The sequence below is a fragment of the Telmatherina bonti genome (genome assembly GCF_933228915.1).
Source record: "Telmatherina bonti genome assembly, chromosome: 12".
Lineage (NCBI taxonomy): Eukaryota > Metazoa > Chordata > Actinopteri > Atheriniformes > Telmatherinidae > Telmatherina > Telmatherina bonti.
The window spans coordinates 23,483,729-23,509,096 of NC_136610.1; the positions used below are offsets into that span (position 1 = coordinate 23,483,729).

Genomic DNA, 25,368 nt, shown 5'->3' on the forward strand with positions numbered 1-25,368 from the left:
ATCTCTTGTATTCACAATTTTAAACCATTTTACAAAATAAATCTTCAATTAGTCCTAAACAGTCACTTTAATCAAGCATACATCATACCATCCTGTAGTGGTTCCCACCTGCTTGTAATCAATAGAGCACCAACATGTCATTGTATGTTAAAATACCCTTGAAATTAATATTTGGCCAGGATGGCAAAACTGCAAAGCAAGAATAGCATAAAGCCTCTAAAGAACCAGAAATTTGTCAAGAAAAAGACTATTAATGAATTATTCATTTAAAACTGGATTACTAATAGTCCTAACATTCAGTGCTGGTTCTTTCTTAAATGTGTATTTGAAAAAATGTGGAGACCACAAAATAAACCAATAATAATTAACGGGGGAAAAGTTGGTAACTCAACAAAATTTTCTTCATATGGTGTATTTAGCCAGAGAGTATATATGATATGACTGCTGATTGAAATCACATATTTAGGTTACCAATTTATTTTAAAAAAAACGTACTTTTAGTGCACGATGTGTCACTTGATTACACTGACTGGTTGCAAACCTGAACCGTGAATGCACCACATGAGCTGGGAATAATCCTGTGGGACAAATCCGGGATGAATGTGTGCGCTTCACTGGAGATGACGTGTCCGTGGCTGAGAGGGTAAATATTCACATGCATCACCAATTAGGTGATTAGATAAAGCCGCCTCAGTGTAGAGAAAAACACGTCATATTGAAGTTATTAGTCAGTTTTCTTTTATCTTTACAAAATAAGCACGTATATATGAATATATTGGTAAAAGTAGTCGAGAATCTTACTTTTAAACGATCTTTGTTGCGGAGTGAAAGGGGCGGGATCAAGCGGCAGCACAATCAAGATGGCCACCTTCACACAGAGGTAAGACAAAGCAGTTCCGCTGTTTTATCCTCTATTTATCAGCGGGTTGCTGTATTATTCGAGCGCAAGAGGCTATAGGTTATTAATTCGTATACACGCCCAACATTAGCAGAAGCCGTTTAATGATTTAACCCCCGCCAAGTAAAAATATCTTACTGGTAAAGTCGAGTCTCCTTTCATTTGAATTAGCGGCTTGACAGGCTGCCTCTGCTGTTAGCAAGGCTAGCGTCGGATCTTGATTTTAAAAAGGAAATTAATGTTTATACAGACGATACACAGTTACATATAACGTGTTTTGTATAAAACCTGTGCTATATTGCAAGAATATGAGTTGTTACCAGTTTTCTCGTTTATTTGGCTGTAATGATTGGTTTAAATGTGCCAACACACGTTAGCTGATTTGTTAGCTAATACTGTCTCCTGGCATCGGTCCAGAGACATCACATCACATCACACAGATTTGACAAGGTTGGAGACTAATGTTAAAGGTCCGGGGACTAGAGGGAACGACAGTGTCCATTGCGTGATTATAGGACGGGGAAATGGCATAGCTATCTATCGTTTGAGGACATGTTTTGTATTGAATTGCCCAGGGTCAAAGTCTGTGTGTGTAAAGTTTAACTTCTGTGCCTAGGTTTGTTGTGTGGGTACCCTAGATAATTATCTGGACATTGTTCCCAAACAGCAGAGGGTAAAAAATAGGAGAGGGGATTGCCATAAACATCGAGATGTTCTCTGTAATTTGTTTGCAGGATGGCGCCCTTCTTGATGCTGTGGCTGTCCATGTGCCTAAGTGGAACATGGGCTGTCGACAGGGGCAACTTCAAGACCTGTGACCAGAGTGCCTTCTGCAAGTGGGTCATTTAATAGAAAACTAAAATACTTAGTCACTCAAAGGTTATTTAAGATTTTTATTACTGTCACATGTTAACTTGTCTACCCATTATGTTAACTTTAATTAGGCGTCAGAGAGCCTTGAAGCCTGGTGAGTCCCCTTATCGAGCCCTGTTGGAGACCATGGAGCTGACCAACACCAAACTCACCCTGCAGCTCATCAATGACAACAACAAGGTAGATCACTCTTGAGCTACAACCACACTAGGGGGGCCACAAACTCTGAACTGTGAGAGCTTCTTACTTGCAGGTTAGATGTTACTGAGCTTCATTATGCCCCTATGCATAACTTAAAAAACTGTAGGATCCATTTAATTTAAATCATGTGTGTTGTAGTAGGGAAACATGCAGTGACCCTAGAAGACCAGCATAGGAGACTCCTGCAGCAGAGACACTCCTTGCTAGCTATAAAAATATAATTTTGCAGTTTGATATACTAAATGAAAAAAGGTGAAAATGTTCAATAATCTTTCATTAAAATTACTCAGCTGCTTAAACTTGAACACTATTTCTTAAATCAGCATTTCTTCTCTTTTAAATGTTTTTAAAAACCAAATGCATCATATGGCAAAAGTAGAATCCTAATTAGTATTGACACCAACAATCTGCTGTCTGACTTTGCTGTAGTATTTTGCAGGAATGAATGTACCTTCCTGCACTTCTTTTGTTTCTCTCCCTTCCTTCTTATCCCTTTCCCTCTGACTCTGTGTTTGGCTTTCAGGTGCGTCTGCTGCTCGAGCTTTACCGGCTCCAGGGAAACATAACGAGGGTGAAGATTAACGAGTTGAAGCCGCTGAAGCCTCGCTTTGAGGTCCCAGACGTGCTCATCAGGGAGCCACCTACAGAGCCGTGAGTGTTCCCTGAGAGTTTTGTGGAGTGGGTGGAGGTTTGGATGTTGCAATCCAACTAAAAAAGCAACATGTGAAGGAAATGTGTCTAAAGCAATAGATGCTTAAATTGACTAAATATTCAGTACTTGTTTCACTATTATTTATTTGTTTTTTTTCTGTCTCTGTCCTCTCTCTGCCTCAGCCTGTCTGTCTTGTCTCAGGATGAGAATGGGGTGGTGCTTTCCTTGGGGGCAGAGTCTCAGAGAGTTATTGTTAGTGCCAGGCCCTTCCGACTGGACATAATGGAAGGACACGATGTCCTGATGTCGCTGAACTCTCGCGGCCTGCTGGCCTTTGAGCACCTGAGGATGCGCAAGGACACGTGAGAATCCACGCATGCACACACATTTCCAAATACCAGCCCTCTCTTTTAATCGCCCTCACTCAGTGGCTGATTCTTTATTTTTGTTCCCATGATATGGTTTATTTTTTGAGTATTGTCTCTGACTCGTTGTTCTGTCCTCTTCTCCCTATCGTCCTAGTTTCTCCTATAAAGTAACTAGCACAGTGGCTAGCGTGTGGGATAATATCAAGAGGGTATTCTCTAGGTAAAGACCCTTAAGATTTGTGTGTATTCTGTTCCTTGTGCTAATTTTGCCAATAGTGACAAAATATAGGGTTTCCCATCACACCAAGTTCTGTTTGTACCCTCAAATAAATGTGGTTGCAAGAGGTGTGGATGAGTGTGTGTGCAAGAAGATGATTGATTTAGGCAGGGTCGCTCTGGCCCAGATTGTTTGCTAAATTATGAGTCTGATTATCAGAAAACACTAAGAAAAGATCTCTATCTATATACACACATACACACTGTATTTCGAAGGTCTTGTACTCATTCTTAATTTAACCTTATCAGATCAGTGTCTGATTAACCAAATCATGCATCTTGCTTCACTTCAGTGCAATGACTGATAATCAGATCTAATTCTGTAATTGCATGACTGACTAGCTTACCTCAACTGGCCCTGTTAAATGAATACTTAGTCGTGGACACTAAAATATAATTCTAGTCAGTATAGAGTGCTGATCTGTCTTCACCTACTTGTAGACTGTCCTCTCATTTTAGTTTATCAGTCACTGCTTCCCAGTTCCCAAACCCAACAGCAACATTTCTCTTTGTAGTCATACTTCAGTTTGTAGTTTTACTTTATGTTAGAATTGCCTTGGGGACGCTTACACTAGAATACAGTGCTTCTAGACATCGGCAGACTTGTCAGACTCTTGCATCTTTATAACTGAAGATCTTCTACAGCTGCTTATGGTGACTAAACTTCTGTTGCAGAGTGTGGTGTTGGCAGATGGTTTGGGGTTGGCTTTGACCCGGATTACGCCTCTTGAACATATTAGAACTTGTATTTAAAAGCTGGTTCTGTAGGGACCCTTGCGGGTGAGGCGTGCTGCTGCCTCTAGAGCTCCTGTCTGTTGACGTTAAGCCTGAAATAGCCAAAAGACAGGGGGTTGCTCAGTCCCTTTTTTTCCCATTTCAGTCATGTAAGTCCTTGTAGAGTATTGTTTAGCTTTCATTGTAGCCTTGAGGTTACAGTCACCTTCCCTTCATTTTGTACACCCTTGTTATCATAGTTTAATTATCCCCACATATGTTTTCACTGGTTACATTGTAACATAACTTTGCTGAAGTTATGCTTCATTCCCTCTTCACTTCCTCTCTTTGTTCTCCTTGAGCAGTCAGGCTGACACAGAGGCTGAGAACAAAGAAGAGACAGATTCAGCAAATCAGGGCGAGGTACTGGAAGATCCTCCTTTTCTTGCTCTCTGGAAGGATTTTTACACTTTTCTTAGATCTTCCACTATTATATTGGTTTGTTTCCATTTTCCCCCACCAGAAAGTAAAAGAGGAAGAGAAAATGGAAGAAGGGATGTGGGAGGAAACATTTAAATCACATACAGACACCAAACCTAATGGTAGATCTTGCTTTTCTTTCCATTTACATTAAGTCTGTCATCACAAAATGTTTTTAAAATGATCATTTGAAGATTTAATCATTGTATTTAACTCAAGTTTGTCTCCTCGGACTGATACATGGCTGCTGTTTGCCCCCTCAGGTCCATCTGCTGTTAGTTTAGACTTTTCACTGCCAGGTGTGGAGCATGTTTATGGCATCCCAGAACACGCAGATACCCTCAAGCTTAAAACAACAGAGTGAGTGCAATCAGTTGCTCATATTTAACACATTTTATTTAGATTCCCCTGAAGGTTGCACTTTATTTATCTTATATATTGCACTCTATTTCAGAAATGGAGATCCATATCGACTCTATAACTTGGACGTCTTCCAGTATGAATTGTATAATCCCATGGCCTTGTATGGGGCTGTCCCAGTTATGTTGGCGCATAACGTCCAGCGGACTACAGGCATCTTTTGGCTCAATGCTGCAGAAACTTGGGTGGATATAAGCTCCAACACAGCTGGAAAGGTCTTTTTAAATTTTTTTCTTTTATTGAATCAGCTCTTTTTATGTTTTAATAGCAAGAACTGCATTCCATTGTTAACCTCTATCTTGAGGACCAAAAACTCTTTAAAAGAGCTGTTATGACTTTTGCCTGCAAATCAGCACTTTTAATAGTATATCTCTGCTTCTCTTCAGACTGTGTTTGGGAAAATGCTGGACTATGTTCAGGGCTCCAGTGAAAGACCACAGACAGATGTTCGTTGGATCTCTGAAAGTGGTATCATTGACGTCTTCATCATGCTTGGACCAACTCCCAAAGATGTCTTCTCTCAGTATGCCTCATTAACAGGTGGGAATTTGGTTGATTCTTCATGTTTTCACAATGTTCAGAGAGCGACGAGCCTGTTGCGCTTCATGGCTGAGTTTGTAGTCATTTATTTTGAATGCACACTGGTGTGCATGTGTGTGTTCTCAATCCATAATGTTTCTTGCAGCAGATATGCTCATTTGTGGACAAAGATGGTCCATTTAGAATAAACGTAGAAAGTTTGGGTTCTCAGGTGATTCATGATATCTGTATCTGCTTCAAAGCTGAGACATAAAGGCAGAAATTATTTTTGAGTTGGCTTTTTACAAAATCATTTTCTGATTGTAGGTTTTCATCTGAAATTTTAATTGGTTGACTTACTTAATGGAACATTATTTCTTCCCTTTTTTTTTTTATAATGAAGTATGTCAGTAAGTCACAATAATCTTTTGTATTTAAGCTTATTTAATTTTATAACCATAAACATGTTGCAATAAAAGACAAAATTGAGTGTGAATAATGTCATAGAAATAAGTCAGCATCAGCCTCTAAATTAACAGCTTTAGTCAGTCTGGATATTGATCCACTTCCTGCAGCTAAATTGGAGGAAAACAAATCAGCTCTTTACTGTTTTCTTCAGTCTTTGCCTTTCTGTCCCCCAACCATCTGATATCTTCTCTCTGTTGCCCATCAGGCACTCAGTCCTTCCCTCCGCTGGCTTCCGTGGCTTACCACCAGTGCCGCTGGAACTACAATGACCAGGAAGATGTTCTAGCAGTAGATGCAGGCTTTGATGAGCATGACATCCCCTATGACTTTATCTGGCTTGATATCGAGCACACAGATGGAAAGCGCTACTTCACCTGGGATCCACACAAGTTTGCATCACCAAAGGAAATGCTGCAGCATCTCATGGACAAGAAGCGCAAGGTATGGACAACACAGTACCTCGAAGACAGCAACTTTAGTGTTATGCAGCATGATGTTTAGGAACAACCGGCTTGAATTACCTAGTTGTATCTTCCTCAGATAGCTCAGTATTTTGTTTTGTTTTTAGATGGTTGCCATTGTGGACCCTCACATCAAAGTAGACAGCAACTACAAGATCCATAATGAAATCCGCTCTCGGGGTTTCTATATCAAGAATAAAGATGGGGGCGACTATGAGGGCTGGTGTTGGCCTGGTAAGAGATAAACATCTGCATAATTTACCAAAACATGTTTTTAGCTGTCTATTCTGAGGAGAACTTTTAGATTTACACCAAGTTTTACAGTGTAAAAAGGTCTTCATTTGATGCATTTCTATAACTTTCCATATGCATCTCCTGCCTTTTTTTCCGTCTTGGTGTGAACAATAAATTTTAGGTAATGCTGGTTATCCAGACTTCACCCGTGCTGACATGAGGGCCTGGTGGGCCAGCATGTTTGACTACAATCAGTATGAGGTGAGTAGGCCTGTCACGGTAACAAATTTTTGCAATGCGATTAATTGTCTCAAATGATTGTGACAGGCAATTAATGTTGTGCTAAGCGATTTGTTGTCATTTTGAGACCATTTTCAACAAAAATAACAATGCCATATTAATGCAAGTACACCCTTTCAAAGATCAACATACTTTAATTTCTAAAGAACATTTAGCTTGATGTACAGACTAGTTTATGCTCATCCAGTCATCAGTCTGCTAAAAAAAAAGATTGGGATTTCTCCTGGGGTTACCTGGAACATATGATCTCTAAACACTATAACACAGTTATGTAGGCTATGGCCAAGGTCACATAAGGGGGCATGTTTTGGACTTGACCACATCTGGAAGACTTAAATTGAAAGTCTTTGATCGCCTTCAGTATGTCATTCTTCATGTCATCATAAAGTTGTGGACTTGCCGTTTGTAACATGTATGTTCATCCAGGCAATTCATACTGGCTGTGAAATATTTGCAACATTTTTCAAAATGTCGCCTTTTTAACATTAAAGGGCAGCATCGCTTTACCAACCACGCTGTCTGAGTGCACACCATGTTTCACTGTCCTGTTTGTATTTAATCTGTCGGTTAAACACCCCAATGATCGAGGACTGTCGGGAAGATGGAGCTAGCCTCGTTAAGGTTTTTTTTTTTTTTGGTTTTTTTTTCCCAGCTGGGAAGTTGTTGGTTGTGTTTTAAGTGCACAAGGAGGCTTTTTGTATTTCTGTGAAGAGAGAGAGAGAGACTTATTGTGCACATTTTTTTTTATCGTGCAATTGACTTATTGCTTACTACAACAGGCCCAGAGGTGAGTCTCTGAGACTCCATGTTTGACATCTTAGCATAAGAAATGACATGATCTGAGGAACACTGCTGACATTTGTTAAAACCTTTTTTTTGTGTAACTGCAGCTTGCCACCGGCTCATTATTGGCTAATTGTTTGTTTTCAGACATGTGACAGAATTTTTCATTCCAGGTGTAATTGAATTTCTCTGCACTTTTTCCACAATGTGATTAGACTGTTAAGATGACACACAGCCTGTCCTCTCTGCAGGGCTCCATGGAAAATCTGTATACGTGGAATGACATGAATGAGCCATCAGTTTTTAATGGACCTGAAGTCACCATGCACAAGGATGCAGTGCATGGAAACTGGGAAAACCGTGATGTGCACAACTTGTATGGCTTCTATGTGGTAAGAGACATTAAGCCCACAGCCTTAAGTTTTTTTTTTTTTTTTATGCTGTTGTAGTTGGATTGTCACTCAGTCATTTTGCTTTTGTAATGATGGGTAAATAATTGACTCATGACTAAACAGGTCATTAGCTGAGACTGATGTAAGGCTTGGGATGACACCATTGCAAATTTTATAATGATCCCAATTATCATGCATTAATTTTTCTACAAATAACTAGAAATGTGTAAAACTGCTCATGCTGTTTAAAAATCTGAATTTGTCTTTTTTGTTTTTGATTGTTTTGAGCATATGGGTACTTTGTCATATCTGAGGCTAAATGTGCTACATGATTTTAGAAATAATGCAAAGGCATGTCTAAGGAGTTTCAACCAAACAATTTCTTCAAAATAAAATTAAATGTTGTTCAATACTCTTTATACTTCTTCTTTTATGATTTTCTGTGTTTTCCTTTTTATTACTTATTTGTTTTTGCTCTACAGCAAATGGCCACAGCAGAGGGTTTAATCCAGAGGTCTGGAGGAGTTCAGCGCCCCTTTGTCCTCACCAGAGCTTTCTTTGCTGGGTCACAACGCTATGGTGAGCCTGTAACTGCATGCACTTCCTGTTAATATCGCATATTGAACAACTTGCCTTTTCCTGTTTACATTTGGTGTTTACAAGGAAAATCAGGTGCAGATCTTGGAGTCAGAAGGACATGATGTGTTCTTAAATGTCTCCTGGACTTGGCCTGTTATAATCAGAGCATTTGTAACACTTGATCATCTTTTTCAGTGGACTGAGAAGTGTGGGGTTTTTTTTTTTTTTTCCTCTGCACACAGGTGCTGTGTGGACTGGAGATAATGCTGCTGAGTGGGACCATCTGAAAATCTCTATCCCTATGTGTCTGAGCCTTGGCCTGGTTGGAATCTCCTTCTGTGGTGGTGAGTATTAACATCTTACTTTAGAGTTTTCTTATTTAAATGTCCTTTAATTCAATTTTCTGAACTTGTGATGACTTTTGCTATTTCTCTGTAAATACAAATTGTCATCACTTCAGGAGTAAGGAGCTATAGAGTGTTTTAGTCTTTTTCTGCGCTTCTTATACTTCATACTTAACTGGAATGAGCAGATTACAAAATGCTGCCGATCGCTTCAGTCCCCTTTAAAACAGAATGCCTCTGATCCTGAAGTGGTTTTATGTAGAAGAAAAAATTGGACTGAAAAGATAATCAGATTTGGTCCCAGATTTCTCTGGAGGTTTTGGTGATGTTGCTATGGGAATGTGCTCGAAGAGGTTACCATGGTAAAAGCAAATGTTCTCTTGATAAATGAGCTGCGGTTATATTTAAGTCACGTTGCCTCACTGACTGTCCTGGTTAAGATGTTTCATTTCAAGACCAGTTTTTGTCGTCATCTCACTTTGATTAAAGAAAATTGAATTATCTTAAATGTCTGTTCTGTAATAAGAATTCCAGTTTCAGACAGAAGCTCTCAAATAGTGGATCTAATGATGCTTGTTTATCAGGGATGGGCAACTCCAGTAGTCCATGGCCGCTGTCCTCCTCCAGGTTTCACATGTTCCCCTGCTGCAACACGCCTGATTCAGTCATGTTGTGAAGTGACCTGTTAATTTGAATTTGTTGTTAAAACAGGGTAACATCTTATAGCTGATGGACAGCAACCCCTAAGGAGTTGCCCTTCCCTGCCAGAAACAGCCCAGACTTCGATAACCATAACATACCTTCTCTCGTCTCATAGCTGATGTCGGTGGTTTCTTCAAGTCTCCAAACACTGAGCTGCTGGTGCGTTGGTACCAGACGGGAGCTTATCAGCCATTCTTTAGGGCCCATGCCCATCTGGACACACCTCGCCGTGAGCCCTGGCTGTTTGGCCCAGAAAACACTGCTCTGATCCGCGAGGCTGTGCGTCAGCGCTACACATTCCTTCCCTACTGGTACCAGCAGTTCTACCATGCACACCGCACTGGAGAGCCCATCATGAGGTGAGGGCAGGCAAGAAGCATCATTGTTGATGAAGTGGTGTGTTTAGAAAATCATCACAAAGGCTTTTCACAGTTTTAGTTGGATTTACGATTCTTGAATTGAAAGTTACTGACATTTACGTCAGTTGAAAAAAAGGCAAAACCAGCTGTTCAGGATATGACATGTGTACACTGATTTTACATGTTACTGCGGTGTCCAGCAGAAAAACAAGGTAAAATTAAACAGAATGCGGTTTTCCACTGAATTGAACGTATTAGCATTTTAAGTTGATTTCAGCAGCATGCATAACCGCAGATTTAAAAAAACTGGGTCAAAAGTGAATTTGTTTTGCAGACCGCTGTGGGTGGAGTATCCTCAGGATCCTTCTACTTTTGCCCTGGATGACGAGTTTTTGATTGGTAAGGCATCACATCTTAAAATTGTTTTCTTCCCACAAAGTGTCCAATTTGTTACAAAAATGCTTTGGCAATGTGCTTGAATTTCCTTCAAGTGGCTAAAATTTTAAAATCTTACAAGAATGATATTAAAGTATTTGCTTAAAGAAGGTGAGAACAGGAGCATTTTCACAGCCTTTTAGTGACTTTCACTTCCCACAACGTTATGGTTTGGACTTCTCCTGTTATGTAATTATCTTTAGACAGCTGTTGAGAAGGGGAAGGGGGAAAATACTTTAATATACCAACAGTTATCTTCCAGAAACTATTGGGGACAACATTGTGAACATAATGGAAAACCTCAGCTGCATACAGTTACAGCAAAAGATCAGTTAGTTGACTTTGTAAAAGCTGGATTTGTGGATTTAAGTACATATAAACTCAAGATGTCATTATTGTGCTCATGTTGTTTCTGCTGCCACCAGGTGGTGAAAAGTGGTAAATATTTTGGTTTTAGGAAAAAGAACATTGAATCATAAATATTGGGGTCAATCATGACTATATTTAGGTATCAGCTTAAGGTGTGAGACAAACCACAGTGAAATTTTGAATTCAGCTGATTCAGTAAAGCAAATGTTTGGAAACAATGGACTCATGGTTAACACTGCTGCAGGACGAGATCTTCTGGTGCACCCTGTTACTGAGGAAGGAGCCAGAGGAGTTACTGCCTACCTGCCGGGGAAAGATGAGGTAAAACAGTTTTCTCATGGCTCTCGCTCATGGAAATAAACTTTCCAGTAAGAGAAGGCAAAAGTCTCAATAGCCTCTTAAATAACTGGAGACCGAAAAAGTAACAAGTAAAACTGTTAAAATATAGCTTAGTCATTTAAGACATCGCTTTTTAATTTAAATGAGATTTAAAAAAAAGAGGGAAAAAAAAAAGCAAACAAAACTGATGTGGACAAATTGCAGCACTTTGATGAGCAGTGGGTCAAATACCCGTCAACAGGTGCGCAAGTTCGAATGTTACAGAAACCATATAACCATATAAAGCATAACAAAATGTTAAGGAATGACTTAAACTATATTTTCTTTTTTGTGAAGAATATTTATATTAAACCACAATCACACAGTGATGTAACAATTTTCATCTTTTTCCTTTTCAATTTTTACTTATTTCAGTGACAGGTGTGTGGGGTGTTTTTTTTTTTTTTTGTTTTTTTTTTGGTCTTCTTTAAATTTGAGAGTGACTATCCATCCAACCCTAAGATTTGTTTTATCCAGAGATCATAGGTCTGACAGGAGGTATACAGGTGATGGTTTATGTTGTAGTGCATCCTTTTAATCGATCATTAGGGTTAGAATGACACAGAATGACACAGGAGATTTTGGATCGTTCTGTTGACTCCAGCCAGTTCATCCAGAGGGTGGGACTGAGACTGCAGCCCTGTTTCACTCCTTTACACTTGGAAAAGAAATGTCCTTCCATGTTGCTAATTTTAACTGCATATTTTCATGTGTGTACATAATTTTAATGATGTCATCGACCTCCCTCTTATCGATCTCTCTCTCTCTCTCTCTCTTTCTCTCTCTTTCTCTCTTTCTCTTTCAGGTCTGGTTTGACATCCACACCTTCCAGAAGCACAATGGGGCCCAAAACCTCTACATCCCTGTCACCATGAGCTCTGTAAGCACAAATGTCAACAGTACATAGTCTAAAGCTGTGATTAGGTTCATTCTTTGACAAAGTGACTGTCAGTTTGTCTTTGCATGTGTTGACCTCCACGCTTTTTTTTTTTTTTTTTTTTACCATTTCTCCAATTATGATGGTCTTGTTGCGTTTTGCTGTCAGATCCCAGTTTTCCAGCGCGGCGGCTCCATCATTCCCAGGAAGTTGCGAGTTCGTAGGTCCTCCTCCTGTATGGAGCATGACCCCTACACTCTATACGTGGCTCTTAATAATCAGGTAACTTAACTGAGCCTGCTGCTGCTGCTGCTCAGCACATTCGTGCTTCATCACTGTTTGACAGTTTGCCAAGCAGATTTGTCATTATTTTAATTTTGTTTTGTTGTTTTCTTCCTGGCAGAGAACTGCAGAGGGTGAGCTCTACATAGATGATGGCCACACCTTCAACTATGAAAAGAAGGAATTCAACCACAGGAGGTTGTCTTTTGCCAACAACGTGCTCACTTCTGTGTGAGTATAAGTTTTTTCCCTCTTTGTGTGTTAATCTAAGTAAAATTTGCTTCTAGATGCATAGGAGCAGCTCAAATCTGCACATGGCAAACCAACTAAAGGCTTTAAAAGTGAAGCAACCAATTTGAGTAACCGGGGTTAGTCTGTATACCTTTGTAATGTTTAAATGTTAAATCGAGCCTCTCTCTTCCACAGTAATCTCGCTCCTCATGCCTATTTTACTACCAAGTCCTGGATTGAACGTGTTGTCATAGTGGGAGCCAGTAAACCCAGCAAAGTTACTCTGAAGACTGCAGGTGTGTACATTTTTACCTCTTTATTTTATTTTATTTTTTTAATGAGTTACAAAGAAACCTTATTATTGTCATGTTTTCTGGTGCTTAAAGCATGAAGCTGACAAACCTGTGGAGCATTGCCGCACAGCCTCAAAATGTCTTGTATTTTCCGTAGGGCTTTGACGATATGCTTTTGTCCTGATTCAATTCCGATTTTTTTTGGGTGTTGATTCGTTAAATTGTGATTCTAAAATTCTTTGATATTGCTGATTTTCGTAGATTAAAAACCCCAAAAAATTTAAAAAACCTTTTTTTTGCTAGTAATTTTTTTTCCTTGTTTTTCAGTTAGGAGAAAACACAGTAGCCAGACCATCATTCTGCTACTATAATGCCCAAGAAGACAAGTAAAAAGATCAATAAAACCAATAAAAATGACAAAAATCTATAGTAGATTAATTTTATTTCATGGGAAAAAAAAAGTTTTTTTTAACAAAAAAAATCTATTTTAAAATTGTGAAACAAAAAATCTTGATTTTCGATTTTTTATTTATTTATTTTTTTTAAATTCGATTTTCCCACCCCTAATTTTCTGTATGTGCACTAACATATTGAATCAATGTCTCTGTCTGTAAAATTTTAGAGACAAAGATATTATCCAATGTGTAAAAACTGTAATGGCATATATTAGGACAGAATGGCATTAAAAAAAAAAACCTGAATACACTCAATTAAATCAATTAAAATGTATGTGCTTTAAAAAAAACATCTAGAGCTGATTGTTTGGGTTTATACTTGTGTGCTGTTTTCTGAAGTTAAGTTACACTTTGCTGTAAAAAATGCTTTATTAGGAAATCTCAAACCAGCAATATGAAATAATGAGTTGATTATGGTTTAATGTTAACTGGAGTAAATGTGATTTGTATGCAACTACTAGTGCAGCTCAAATAGAGCGGTTCAATTTGAAATGCCCATTTATGAGATGGGTTTTCAGGACTGGGAGGAGAAAGAGAGTTTAATGGCGCTTGAATAAATATTAGTTTATAGATTTAGTGAAGCTACTGAACAGAATTCTGCAGAATTCCACTCTGCCAACTTTAACATATCCAAGACCAATGCATTAACTCATTTAAGAAAATATTCTCCTGATGTACCTGGAAATGAAGTGTCTCTGAAACTTAATTGGTGTTCAGTGATTATCCTCTGCTCAAAAAACAAATTTTGTTTTTTCTTTTTGCAGATGGCCAGGAGAGTCAACTAGAGTTTGATTTTAATGCCTCCACGTCTGTTGTGACACTCCGCAAGCCTGGCATGAACGCAGGGGTAGACTGGACTGTGGCACTTAATTAAATATGGAGACAGGAGAGAATGTCTGAACTAAAATGAACAGGAGGAAATGGAAAGAGACCTAACAGCCAGGACTAACTATAGCAGGACAGTGGGATAGCCAATATGAAGATAAAACACAAAAATTCCAGTTTTCATACAAACACACACACTCCCAAACTCGCTTATACCTATTAGTTGACCTGAGCCTTTTTAACTTATCGGCCATTTCCCTCGTGTTTTAAGTCGCACTGTTAATACCTGACAACAAGGGTTCAAGGTTATTACTATATAAATGAGTCACATTTTTCAGATTGGTAACAACTAAGCCGTTTAGGTCTTGTCCTTTTCATGAACCATAGAAATAAAAAAAAAAAAAGGAGAAAAAGAAAAAAAAAAATTCTTATTTGTTTTTCCATCTTCGTGGAATCATCTTGTTTTTTTTTTGTTTTTTTTTGTTTTTTTTTTAGTTTGCCTCAAAATAAAGCTAACAGGATTAATCAGCATCATTTAGGAAGGTTCAGATTCAAAATAAATGCTCCACATACTATTGACGCCCTCAGATTTAACTATCATTACCATTCCTCTTTTAGGTGACGCTCTGACAAGAGCCAGGAGCCCAGCCTTTTACTTGTGCCACATTTCATATCTTAGAAGGGCTCATCACCAATTATGTGCAGTTCTACAGTAAACTTCAATATTTCATAAATTTGTTGATGCCACATAGTCATCATCTTTTACCAGTTTGGACCAGTCCATCCTTATGCACCCCGTCCCTGAATTCCTCAGCGTGAATTTGATAACCGTTGTTTAACTTTGGAAGTGATGAGGTCGTTCAGCTGCTGCAGAGAAGATGTTCAGCTGACTTGATCAAACTTTTCAGTGAGTCACTTCAGGGGACTGAACCACCGTCTGTGGGTCATTCTGTTGTGCTTTCTCTTTTATCAAATATTTTTCCATCTTGGTTCACTAGGCTCTTTTAATGCACTCAAGAAAAAATTATGAAGATGTAAAAGTTGAGAATTTTGTGTATAACTAGGTATCGGGGAAAGTCCAGAATTCCCATTATTTGTATCTTTATGAGCTGATGAAGTCAAAGCCCTCAGGAGTGTCCAACTTAAAAATATATAAATTTAAAGCCATCTGAGCAATGAAAACATCTGTTCTAAATGTTTTAAAGATGCAAATGATTCCCTGGAAACTGGTCTGTGTGCTGTCTAGTCGCCTCTATTAGGGATTTTGTTGTTTTTCTGTTTTTAAAAACCATAAATGTACATGTCGCTGAATTTTTGTTGATGGTTTGATAAGTTGATGGACAGTTTGAATGCAGCTGTCAAAATTGTCAGATTTACTCTTACAGAGACCAAGTGAAAATAAAGTTGACCAAATGTAAAAATGCTTTGATGTCATTAGTTTAGTACAGCTTGACATGGTGCCAATTCACAACAGAGGTCAACGGGTCTTGTTGCAAGACCAGACCAGGATGAGACAAAGGATTTTAATTATATTAATTTAATTGTATGTGTTTACAAATCTGAGTTTTTATGAAAGTGACATGTCGCAGGAGCTCGAGCAGCGACATTTTGGTTAGGCGGTGCCGGTGACAGAAGTAGGTTTTGCCTACAGTTGTAGTGTGAATCCCCTGGTGTGTAGTTTAATCAGTTACTGTGCCTCTTTTTAGTATTTTCTTATTGCTTACAATGTGCAGGATTTTGGAGCAGTTGCTTTCCCTGCTGGAGCTCCTGCTGCCAGACATCTCAGAGATGCCACTTATTTCTAATAGATATGCGTGTGAGTAATTCAGCTCAGGGTTGAGGGAACAAATATATTTCAAATGATTACAATGCAATTTATCAAAGGTAGTCTAGATAAGGAAACAAACGGCCCTCGTGTTTGACTAAAAATTGAATTAATTTGTATTTTTTATTAAAAAGATTTGATATCACAACCTTAATTGAGTGTATTAAAATTTATTTAAATTTCAGTTCGCTTTTGACTGCTCCAAATAATACATTTTAAATCATTTAAGACCCTTCGATGTTTGCAATTACTTTTATTTTCCCCGGTATGCAGCACAAAAATACAGTTGTTACACATTGCTGATTCCCATGTCAATATGTGGAAGCCAGAGGAAAGTGGGCCGAGTTATCTCCTTATTGGGTAAAAACAAGGCGGTGCATACAAAGCAAATATATTGTTAACATTTAGAACTAAATGTTACATCGAAGATGGAAAGCAAATTTCAATGCAAATGATATGCCATAACTGTTCGTTGAATAGTTTTGAGAGAAAGTTCAGTTTTGTTTCATTGGCGTTGTCGCGCGGCAGTGACGTAATCAAGACGTTTCCATCATGGCGGCCGAGGGCTGTGGGGAGATGAGCGGCAACGGGGAGCTGGAAGAGTCCTCAGGTAATTTTCTCAATTAATGCGTATTTCATGATGCATATTCTTTTACAGACGCCCTGAAACATTATAGTAATTCCTAAACCGCATAAAGATATCTTTCAGACGTACTCCTAGACAAACATGAGCTAGGCTAAGCTAACTTCAACAACAGACATTTCTATAAATGATCACAGATTAAACGGCTCAGTGTTTGGGATACTCAAGTTAAACTCTTAATTAAAATGGAAAAGTTTTGTTTCGAAATTAGTGTTGTAGTGCTGTAGATAATGTCATTACAGTGAACCGACTTGTTAATGAAACAAACCTTCCTATAAATAGGCAGTAGACATATCTGTTTTGTTTTTTTTTTTTAGTTCATCGCTTCAGTCACCGGGTTTTCACCGCATAAATGGATTTTGTATCCTTCGCATTCTGTCTTCTGGCTGGTTTAAAATAATATTTAAATTGATATATTCTTAAGACAGTCACACTCAATGTATTTGGAATTGATTAGAACCGTAAATTAGATCCACTGTTTCATTCAATAATTACAGTTTAACCCACCCAGAGCAACATACCATAAATCTCAAGTTAAAATATAAAATATGTTTCACTATCCTGTGTGAGTACAAAAATAGTAATGTTGGATGTTTATTTCATATATATAGCATTACAAAAGCTGTATTATTTAAGGAATGATTGATTTACTTAGGTTGTATTTACAAATGTCAAATTGTGGGAGTTTTGTAAAGCCGGTATTTGTTTAGTCAATAGTGATCAGCTCTAAAATTTGTCTTTTGACAGAAATGATACCCAGCAATGTAATCAATTTTTTTTAAAGATTACATGTCTAAGATACTGTGAAGCTTCTGAAGTATTTTTAGTAAATAAAATGAATGTTCTTATTTTAGTTTATGGTTGAAAACATTACAAGGTCATCAGGGTATTCTTTGAAAAAGATTCAAAACATATTTGATTATCGATCGGTTATGTAGATAATCATTCACTGGAATAGAGTAATTTGCAAATAATTTTTAATATATGTTGAAATGAATGTCTGAAAAATGCTCCAAAAAATGTTGGACAGGAGAAACCGATGACTGGGAAAGTTGAGGAATGCTCAAAAACACCTGTTTGGAGCATTAAGTGGCTGAACAGGTGAATTGGAATTAAGGGAAGATTGAGTATAAAAGGAGTATCCCTGAAAGACTAACTTCTTCACAAAAAGGATTGGGGAGAGGTTCACAACTTTGAACAACTGTGCGAGCAAATAGTCTACAACTTAAAAATACAGCCACTCTCAACATACAATTTCAGGTAATTTAGGGATCATCATCCTCAGTTCATAATATCACAATGTGTTTGTTTCTCACCATATTCTCTAAATACTGAACCTTGAATTTCTTCTTGACCAGTTTGGGTGGCGGTAGCATCCTGTTGCTGATTTAGAGTGACCCCTAAGTACCAGCGTTCAGGCCACCAGTTGCTAAATTGTCTGTGTTTCCCTGAATATGTTGCCTCAATGTTAAATGGAAGAAAAATGAATGAACGTTATTAAGAATTGGTCCAAAAACATTTTGTTGATGACAACCATAAAACAAGTTATAACACTTCAGTTATGCAGCATATGTTCAGTCATGTCCATGCACCACCACTCAGTGTTTTCCATTGGTGAGAGCATATTTTGTGCTGACTGGACAGCTTAGATCATCAGTTTGACCTCAGCTTTTGCAGAACTCTCCATAAACAACTCATACATCAAGCCTTTCTGACCGAGGAAACAGTAATACTGTCAGTCTCGTAATAATACTTTCGGCCTAGTATAGCACTTATGTGTACTGGGAGTATGCCAGCATGTTTTCAGACATACTACAGAAAAGAATATGTTGAAATAGGTTATCTTGATTTGCATGCAAACTAATATAACTTTTTGTGAATTTTTCTCAAATTTTCAAAAGCAATATTAGATATTAGCACCATTTAGTTTGTAGCAACAGATTGCTGAATTGTTGTGTCAAAAGGAGCCAATAATGACCTGACTTAGGGTGATTTATGTTTGATCTCTTTTAAAGCCATGGATGTCCCTGAGGTTCCTCCACCACCTCCACCTGAGATGTCGGAGGAAAACGGCAGTGAAGCAGTGGCTCCTGCAGGCCCCGCCCCTGCCTCCTTCTTGATACCTTCAGCTATAGGAGATGAGGAGGGGGAACTTCCCGCAGACTTTGAGCATCTCTGGAAGTCCGCACATGACAATCCTCAAGATTTCACCAGCTGGACTGACCTGCTGCAGTACTGTGAACAAGAGGTGTGTTGTTGGGGGCGAAATCAAAGTAAACAATGATTTTAGTGAGAACATTTTATCACTTAGAAGTGGCATTAGGTCAGAAATATGCCTGATGCTCTGATCAATAAACTTTTTTGTCTTTTTCTCCCACGTGTTTAGAGTCACATCACAGCATCACGCAGAGCGCTAGAGGCCTTCCTCATTCGTTATCCCCTCTGCTACGGCTACTGGAAGAAATTTGCTGATCTGGAGCGCCGTGCTGGCTACAATGACAGAGCAGAAGAGGTAACACACAATAACTTTTCTAATTATTTTCCTTTTCTGCCCATTTCAAGTGTACCAGTGTTTTTCCCTTTTTTTTTGATCAGCAAACATTTACAGTTGTGTATATGTTAGGTGTGTATTCAGGGTCTTCGGGTGATTCCTCTTAGTGTAGATCTGTGGATCCACTACATCAATCTATTGTTGGGTACGCTGGACATGAACCTGGCCGAGTCACCGAAGCGTATTCGCAGGTAAGCTAATGCTTTAGCATTTATCAAAGATTACAAATACAGTGGACATTTTCTTTTCCTAATTTTATTAGCTGCAATTAATATTTTTAACCAAATTGGAATACATCTTTGACATGATTTTTTTAAGGATATTTTAAAATATTTAGTTATTCAATCCAGTCTGCTACCTTTATGCAAAGCCCTGTTGTCAATCAGTAAACTTGTCTTAAAATTTTTTTCCCCAAAAGTTTTAAGTGTTTTTGTTGTGTGTTCTTTTCAAATATTAGTGTGTTTGAGGATGCAGTTTTGGCAGCAGGTCTAGACTTCCATTCAGACCGGCTTTGGGATTTGTATGTGGAGTGGGAGAAAGAGCAGGGTAACATGAAGAATGCTGCAGCTGTCCTGGACAGAGTCCTTAGAGTGCCCACACAGCTCTATAATACCCATTATGACAAGTAAGATCATCACTAAAACTGATGCTCCACTACATGTAGAACAACAAATGGTTTAAGATGTCACACGTGAGACTTGAACTTCCTGATATAAAGTCTTTGTTTCAGTAAATCATTGTGTTTTTCTCAATTTGTCTTGTTAGTTTTTAATTTGAAATGTTGCTACATTTTCCGTCCTGCCCTCCATCAGGTTCAAAGAGCACTTGAACAATCATCCGCCAAAAGAGGTGCTTTGCTCTGAGGAGTATGAGGAGCTCAGGGCATTTTGCCGTCAAAGCCAGAAGGCAGAGCGTGCAGAGCAAGCCCACGAAGAGGAAGAGGAGAGGCCACCAGGAGAGGAAGAGCCTGCCACACCTGAAGGCACAGACTCAGTGAGCAGCATGCATCTTCCTGAGTTAACACAAAGATTAAAGTCTTACATAGAAGAATATATTTACATCAAGGGAATTGTGGCGTTTGGTATCAAACTAGTGATTCTCTGCATAATTGATAACTTCTCAGGCTCATCTTTTGGGTTTTAATGTTTTAACTGAATTATCTTTCATTGTACAATTGGTTAACCCAATGTCAACAAATGCTGTCATGCCCAATAAGAGGTTCTGTGTTTTAGGAGGAGCTGATGCAGAAGATAAGGAAACAAGTACTGCTTTGTAGGGACAAAGTGTATCAGGACAATGAAGGAGAAGTCCGTAAAAGATGGCACTTTGAAGACGCCGTGAGTTATTTTTCTCTCTTATTTCCTGTTTATCTAGTAAATTTGTAGTTGCATTGGTTGTTCAGTAGCTGGTAGTGAAGTAGGTTAGAAATTGTTTATTAAATATGGCCCTGAATTTTGTTCTTAAATAAAGCTGTACTTTAGCATGCCCGTTATCAAATCTTGAGCAAACACTTTCTCATTGTGGTTTTTAAAATGAGTATTAAAATAGTGTCATTTAATTATTTTAATTTCTTCTATATTTGATAATTTAATATTTTTCAAAGATCCTGTAAAGTCTCATGTTTGTATATTTTAGGTTTTGGTCCTGCCGAAAGATTGTAGTCAAATTGTAAAACGCCTGACTTCCGTGTTGTTTTTGTTTTCAGATCAAGCGACCGTATTTCCACGTCAAGCCACTGGACCGCCTGCAGCTACGGGCCTGGCACTCTTACCTGGACTGGGAGATTGCTGAACTCAACAGGGACACCAAAGATCCTACACAAGGTTAGCACACATGATGAAGATACTCAGTTGCCATTCATTCATTTGTCTGAAAGCATCTATAGTTTTAACACTTATCTTCTATTAGATCCAAAGCAGGAAGCCACAGAAGAGTCAGAGGTCACGCCTCAGCCTCAGCCAGCATCAGAGGAGGCTGTGGTTACCCACAGTGACTACAGAGTTCGCATCCTGTTTGAGCGCTGCCTGATCGCCTGTGCACTGTATGAGGAGTTTTGGACCAGAGTAAGAACATATCTGCAATTTGGTACAAGTTTGAGCCTTTTGTGCATGTATTAACATTAGATGTTTACTGGTGTGTGTTCAGTACATTCAGTACCTGGAGCCGCAGAGTGTGGACGAAGCTCGTGCTGTTTACAAACGAGCCTGTGATGTCCATCTGACTAATAAACCCAATATCCACATGCAGTGGGCGACCTTTGAGGAAAGACACGGTAAAACAAAACACTCACACACTCATCTTTATTTTTATATATACATGTATATAAAAGAAATATACATTTTTTAAATGAACTGATATATTAAATACTTCGTTAAATTTACTTCCTTTATTTTTGAGTCATCACACTCATGAGAAACTAATAATCTCCTCCTCTACCAGGTGACTTAAATGAGGGCCGCAGAATACTAATAGCCTTGGAGAAAAGCATGCCAGGTTTGGCGATTGTCCGTCTTCGCCGGGTTGCATTGGAGAGACGAGCAGGCCAGCTGGAAACATCGGTGGTGTTGCTAAGAGAGGCAGTGGATGAATCTAAAGAGAAGCCTACATTACACGCTTTCTACTCCATCAAGCTGGCTCGTCTCTTGCAAAAAGTGGGCAGAAATCTCAGCGAAGCCCGCAGAGTTTTACAAGAAGCACTGGAAATTAGTCCGGTGAGATGATTTTTAAAAAAAAAGTTATTCTAAATTCATGGTTCCTGTAGCATTATTATTTCTACCAATCCACGACCGCTTCCTTTCGGCCTCTTCCATACAGTATTTGCAGGCCTTCTACTTCTGCATACTTTACACTATAAACCCATTAAAATCTTAAAAGTTTTTATAAAACAAATGCAGAATGCTAAACATACTTCAGGAGTGAAGCTGCAAGCAGGATCAGAGACCAGCTAGTTTCAGCATGTTTGAGTTTCTGTCCAACTTTTAATGGCCGAGTCCTTGAGGGTCATAAAAAATTAAGATTATAATTGATAGGGGTGGGAAATCAAATAAAAAAAAAAAAATCAAATATCTTGATTTTTTTGCTTTGCAATTTTAAAATCAATTTTTTTGTTTAAAAAATCTTTTTTCTTTCCAAATAATTAGAAATGATCGATAATTGTTTTTTCATTTTTATTGTTTTTATTGATCTTTTTACTTGTCTTCTTGGGCATTATAGTAGCAGAATGATGGTCTGCCTACTGTGTTGTTTTTTTTCCTAATTGAAATCAAGAAAAAGGACTTGCAAAAAAAAAGTTTTGTAGATATTTTTTGTTTTTAGGCTGCAGAAATCAGCAATATTGAAGAATCATGAGAATTGTAACTAAAATTGAATCAGCATCCAAAAAATCGTTATCGAATTGGGACAAAAGCATATCGTCACAGCCTTAATAATTGCCCATGTCTTCCTCTTTGTGTGCCCTTCATCAGGATAATGACAAACTGCACTTAAACCTTTTGGAGTTAGAAATGTCAGGAGATCCCTGGGCATCAGCTGAGGCAGTGCAGGAGTGTGTGACGCGAGCCCTGGCAGCGTCTCTCACCTCACACACAAAGATCCTCCTCTCACAAAGAGGCCTCCAGTTTGCAGAGGAATACAGCAATTCTATCAAAAGGTCAGTTAAGATATTTTACATCAAGTTGGTTATACAAACCAAAATTTTCATGTGAATATGAATCTGTGTTTCTGCTCTCTGCAGTGTGCTGTCTGTCTATGATGTGCATCAGAAGCTGCTGAATGAGTTGGGAGGGTCAAAGAGAGGAGCAGAAAACGGGTGAGATGGAAAGGAATGATAAAAACTAAAAGTCATTAGAAGTTAGTGTGATAGTCAACCCTTTTGGAAATATTAAAGACTATTTTAAATGCATTTTTTGCACATAAATAATAGATTAACATGGAGGAAAGAAGAAAAAAAATTGTGATTTACTGCTGTGTAGAATGTTTAATTACTAGAACAAATTAATAAATTAAAAAGCTTTTATTTGTCTGATTGATTTGTATGGCAGAGTAAAAGTGCCACAATATATTTATTATATATTAATTAAACGTCATTAAATTATTAAATCATTAAATATAAAATGAATTGAATGTGTCATTAATTCAAATGAGAATATTTCATGAATTGATTAAAATTGGAATTAAATGCTTAAATATATAAATATATCACCATCATTGCATGTGTAAATATGTATATAATATAATATGTTTGGGTGTGTGGATTCTCTCGCCTGAATGGTTTTCGCAGCACACTAAGTCAAGACAAATTGATTCCCGTCAAAGCAGAGCCCGTGAAGACATTTCTTCACACTGGGTGGCGCTATTCACTTCTACATTGGTTTGGGTACTCAAACAAGACAATCGAATGATCAAATTTGCAGCTGCCAAAAATCAGAAGTCCGTCTCTGTATCCTCCAGCTCATTCTCTCTCTCTCTAACCAAATCTGCAAAGTTCATTAACATCCTTCATTGTTTCTTGATGAGATCTTCACTGCAGACCAAGGCAATGGATCGGGCTAGATTAGCCTTAGTCCCGCCCACTGACTTTGATGACTCAGGTTGACAGATAAAATAAATTTATGATGCACTCCAATGCTGGACCATGGAATAATGTTTTTTATATATATATATATATATATATATATATATATATATATATATATATATATATACATAAATTCACTATTACATGCAATGAATCGTATTTTAATGACTTAGTTATATATTTAATTATATATTTATGCATTTAATTTCAAGTAGTTACTTTTAAGTAGTTGACACATTTAATTAATTTTATATTTAATGCTTTAATTAATGACATTTATTTCATTAGCTATGTATTTAATTAATACATTGTGGCAATTTTACTCCTCCATAGATTTGAGTTTGAAGTCCATGTATGTAAAGGTTTATGTATGTAAATCATTACACATTGAGTTTAGTTGACTTGAATTTAATCTAACCCTGCAGGGATGAAGATGCAGAGAAGTTGAGCAAAAGTGATGATGACTCTGCGGTTGCTGTAGCTGCACAAGTCCCACCAACCATACCTCATGTTCCCATCACCACACCACCTCCTCCTATAGTGGGCACTGACATGAGCGCACAGGCTGGATATGGAGCGTATAGCAGCTGGTACCAGGTTGGTTTTTTTTACATTTAAATAAAATATTTTTTGGGATGACAGTGTATGACTTGGAAACTAAAAGATGCTAATGTTTTAATTGACACCATTTTTTTTGTTATTTCTTCAAGCAACCACAGTATGGCAGCTATGGCTACCAGAACACCTGGAACTACAACCAGGGCTATTACCCACCCAGCTAAATGAGAGCAACTGCAGGTGGACCTTGCTGAACAATAAACTTTTTTACTGCTGAGTCACGCAGGTTCACCTGCTAAAGGATATCCCAGCACTCCTCGGTGCTCTCCGTCCTTTCCCTGGATCGCCTCACTGTACTGGATTTGTGAAAATGACGGGTGGGCCTAATTTACCATGTCATATTTTTAATCTGGATTCTAAAGGACAGGTGGAAAGATCAAAAACAAAATCCATTTCAGAAAAGTGTCACTGCATTTTAATCAGAACTATTTTTGTATTTGTGGGCCCCTTTGTTAGTGTTTTAAAGTCATCCACTTTATCAAACATATGCCTTGTATGACTGACATTTTGTACCATTCCAACTGATTAGTTTGTGTGTGTGTGTGTGTGTGTGTGTGTTTCCTCATGTACATAAAGGTGTTTTATAGTGTGTCAAAGCAAAGCTTTGTTTTTTGTTTACTTGTGCTTCCATTTGAAATCACCATCACACAAATTTCTTATTCATTTCCAGAATTCATTGTAAAAGTTAGAGGGATTGAAGGATTCCTCTTCAAAATTAACATTTAACTGTGTCAACTTAAATACTTCGTTTTCATAACAATATTTATATTTAAAGGCCTTTAGTTTAAATTACATAGTACATAGTTTAAATTGTATAATCCCAATAAGAGAATGGCTTTTAATTGACACTACATTCATCCAAGCAAACATACAGCCAGCTAAATCAGTTTAATGGATGGAGACTTTCAGAAGTACAAAGCTTTAGTTGGACGCAACATCACTAGTAGGACTAGTTTGTTAGTTACTGGTTGGTTCTTTTTGTATTAT

General features: G+C 38.0%; 2 protein-coding genes across 3 annotated transcripts; both read left to right on the forward strand.

Annotated features, from left to right (window-relative positions):
- Positions 1 to 860: 860 nt before the first annotated feature.
- On the forward strand, positions 861 to 15,518 carry ganabb (glucosidase II alpha subunit b; the record flags this gene model as incomplete). 2 transcript variants are annotated; one of them, XM_079250237.1, is made up of 25 exons in its annotated part: positions 861 to 880; positions 1,633 to 1,734; positions 1,843 to 1,951; positions 2,496 to 2,623; positions 2,807 to 2,986; positions 3,147 to 3,212; positions 4,348 to 4,405; positions 4,506 to 4,584; positions 4,726 to 4,822; positions 4,917 to 5,097; positions 5,269 to 5,422; positions 6,075 to 6,310; positions 6,438 to 6,564; positions 6,746 to 6,825; positions 7,899 to 8,039; positions 8,522 to 8,618; positions 8,861 to 8,962; positions 9,780 to 10,023; positions 10,358 to 10,422; positions 11,072 to 11,148; positions 12,011 to 12,085; positions 12,251 to 12,364; positions 12,486 to 12,595; positions 12,791 to 12,891; positions 14,108 to 15,518. In XM_079250237.1, 25 exons carry the CDS (start codon positions 861 to 863, stop codon positions 14,215 to 14,217), a joined length of 2,853 nt encoding a protein of 950 aa, XP_079106363.1. In that variant the 3' UTR covers positions 14,218 to 15,518. The 2 variants fall into 2 exon arrangements, with proteins under 2 accessions (XP_079106363.1, XP_079106364.1); XM_079250238.1 differs by lacking the exon at positions 3,147 to 3,212 and having other exon boundaries at positions 870 to 880.
- A 1,027-nt stretch (positions 15,519 to 16,545) lies between these two features.
- LOC306763489 (pre-mRNA-processing factor 39) lies at positions 16,546 to 25,109 on the forward strand (the record flags this gene model as incomplete). Its single annotated transcript, XM_079250309.1, has 15 exons — positions 16,546 to 16,603; positions 18,652 to 18,884; positions 19,023 to 19,148; positions 19,260 to 19,378; positions 19,645 to 19,812; positions 20,000 to 20,180; positions 20,420 to 20,524; positions 20,893 to 21,010; positions 21,096 to 21,250; positions 21,333 to 21,459; positions 21,627 to 21,898; positions 22,652 to 22,836; positions 22,921 to 22,995; positions 24,189 to 24,360; positions 24,474 to 25,109. The coding sequence occupies 15 exons, from the start codon at positions 16,546 to 16,548 to the stop codon at positions 24,543 to 24,545; spliced, it is 2,166 nt and encodes a 721-aa protein (XP_079106435.1). The 3' UTR covers positions 24,546 to 25,109.
- Between the last annotated feature and the right edge of the window lie 259 nt (positions 25,110 to 25,368).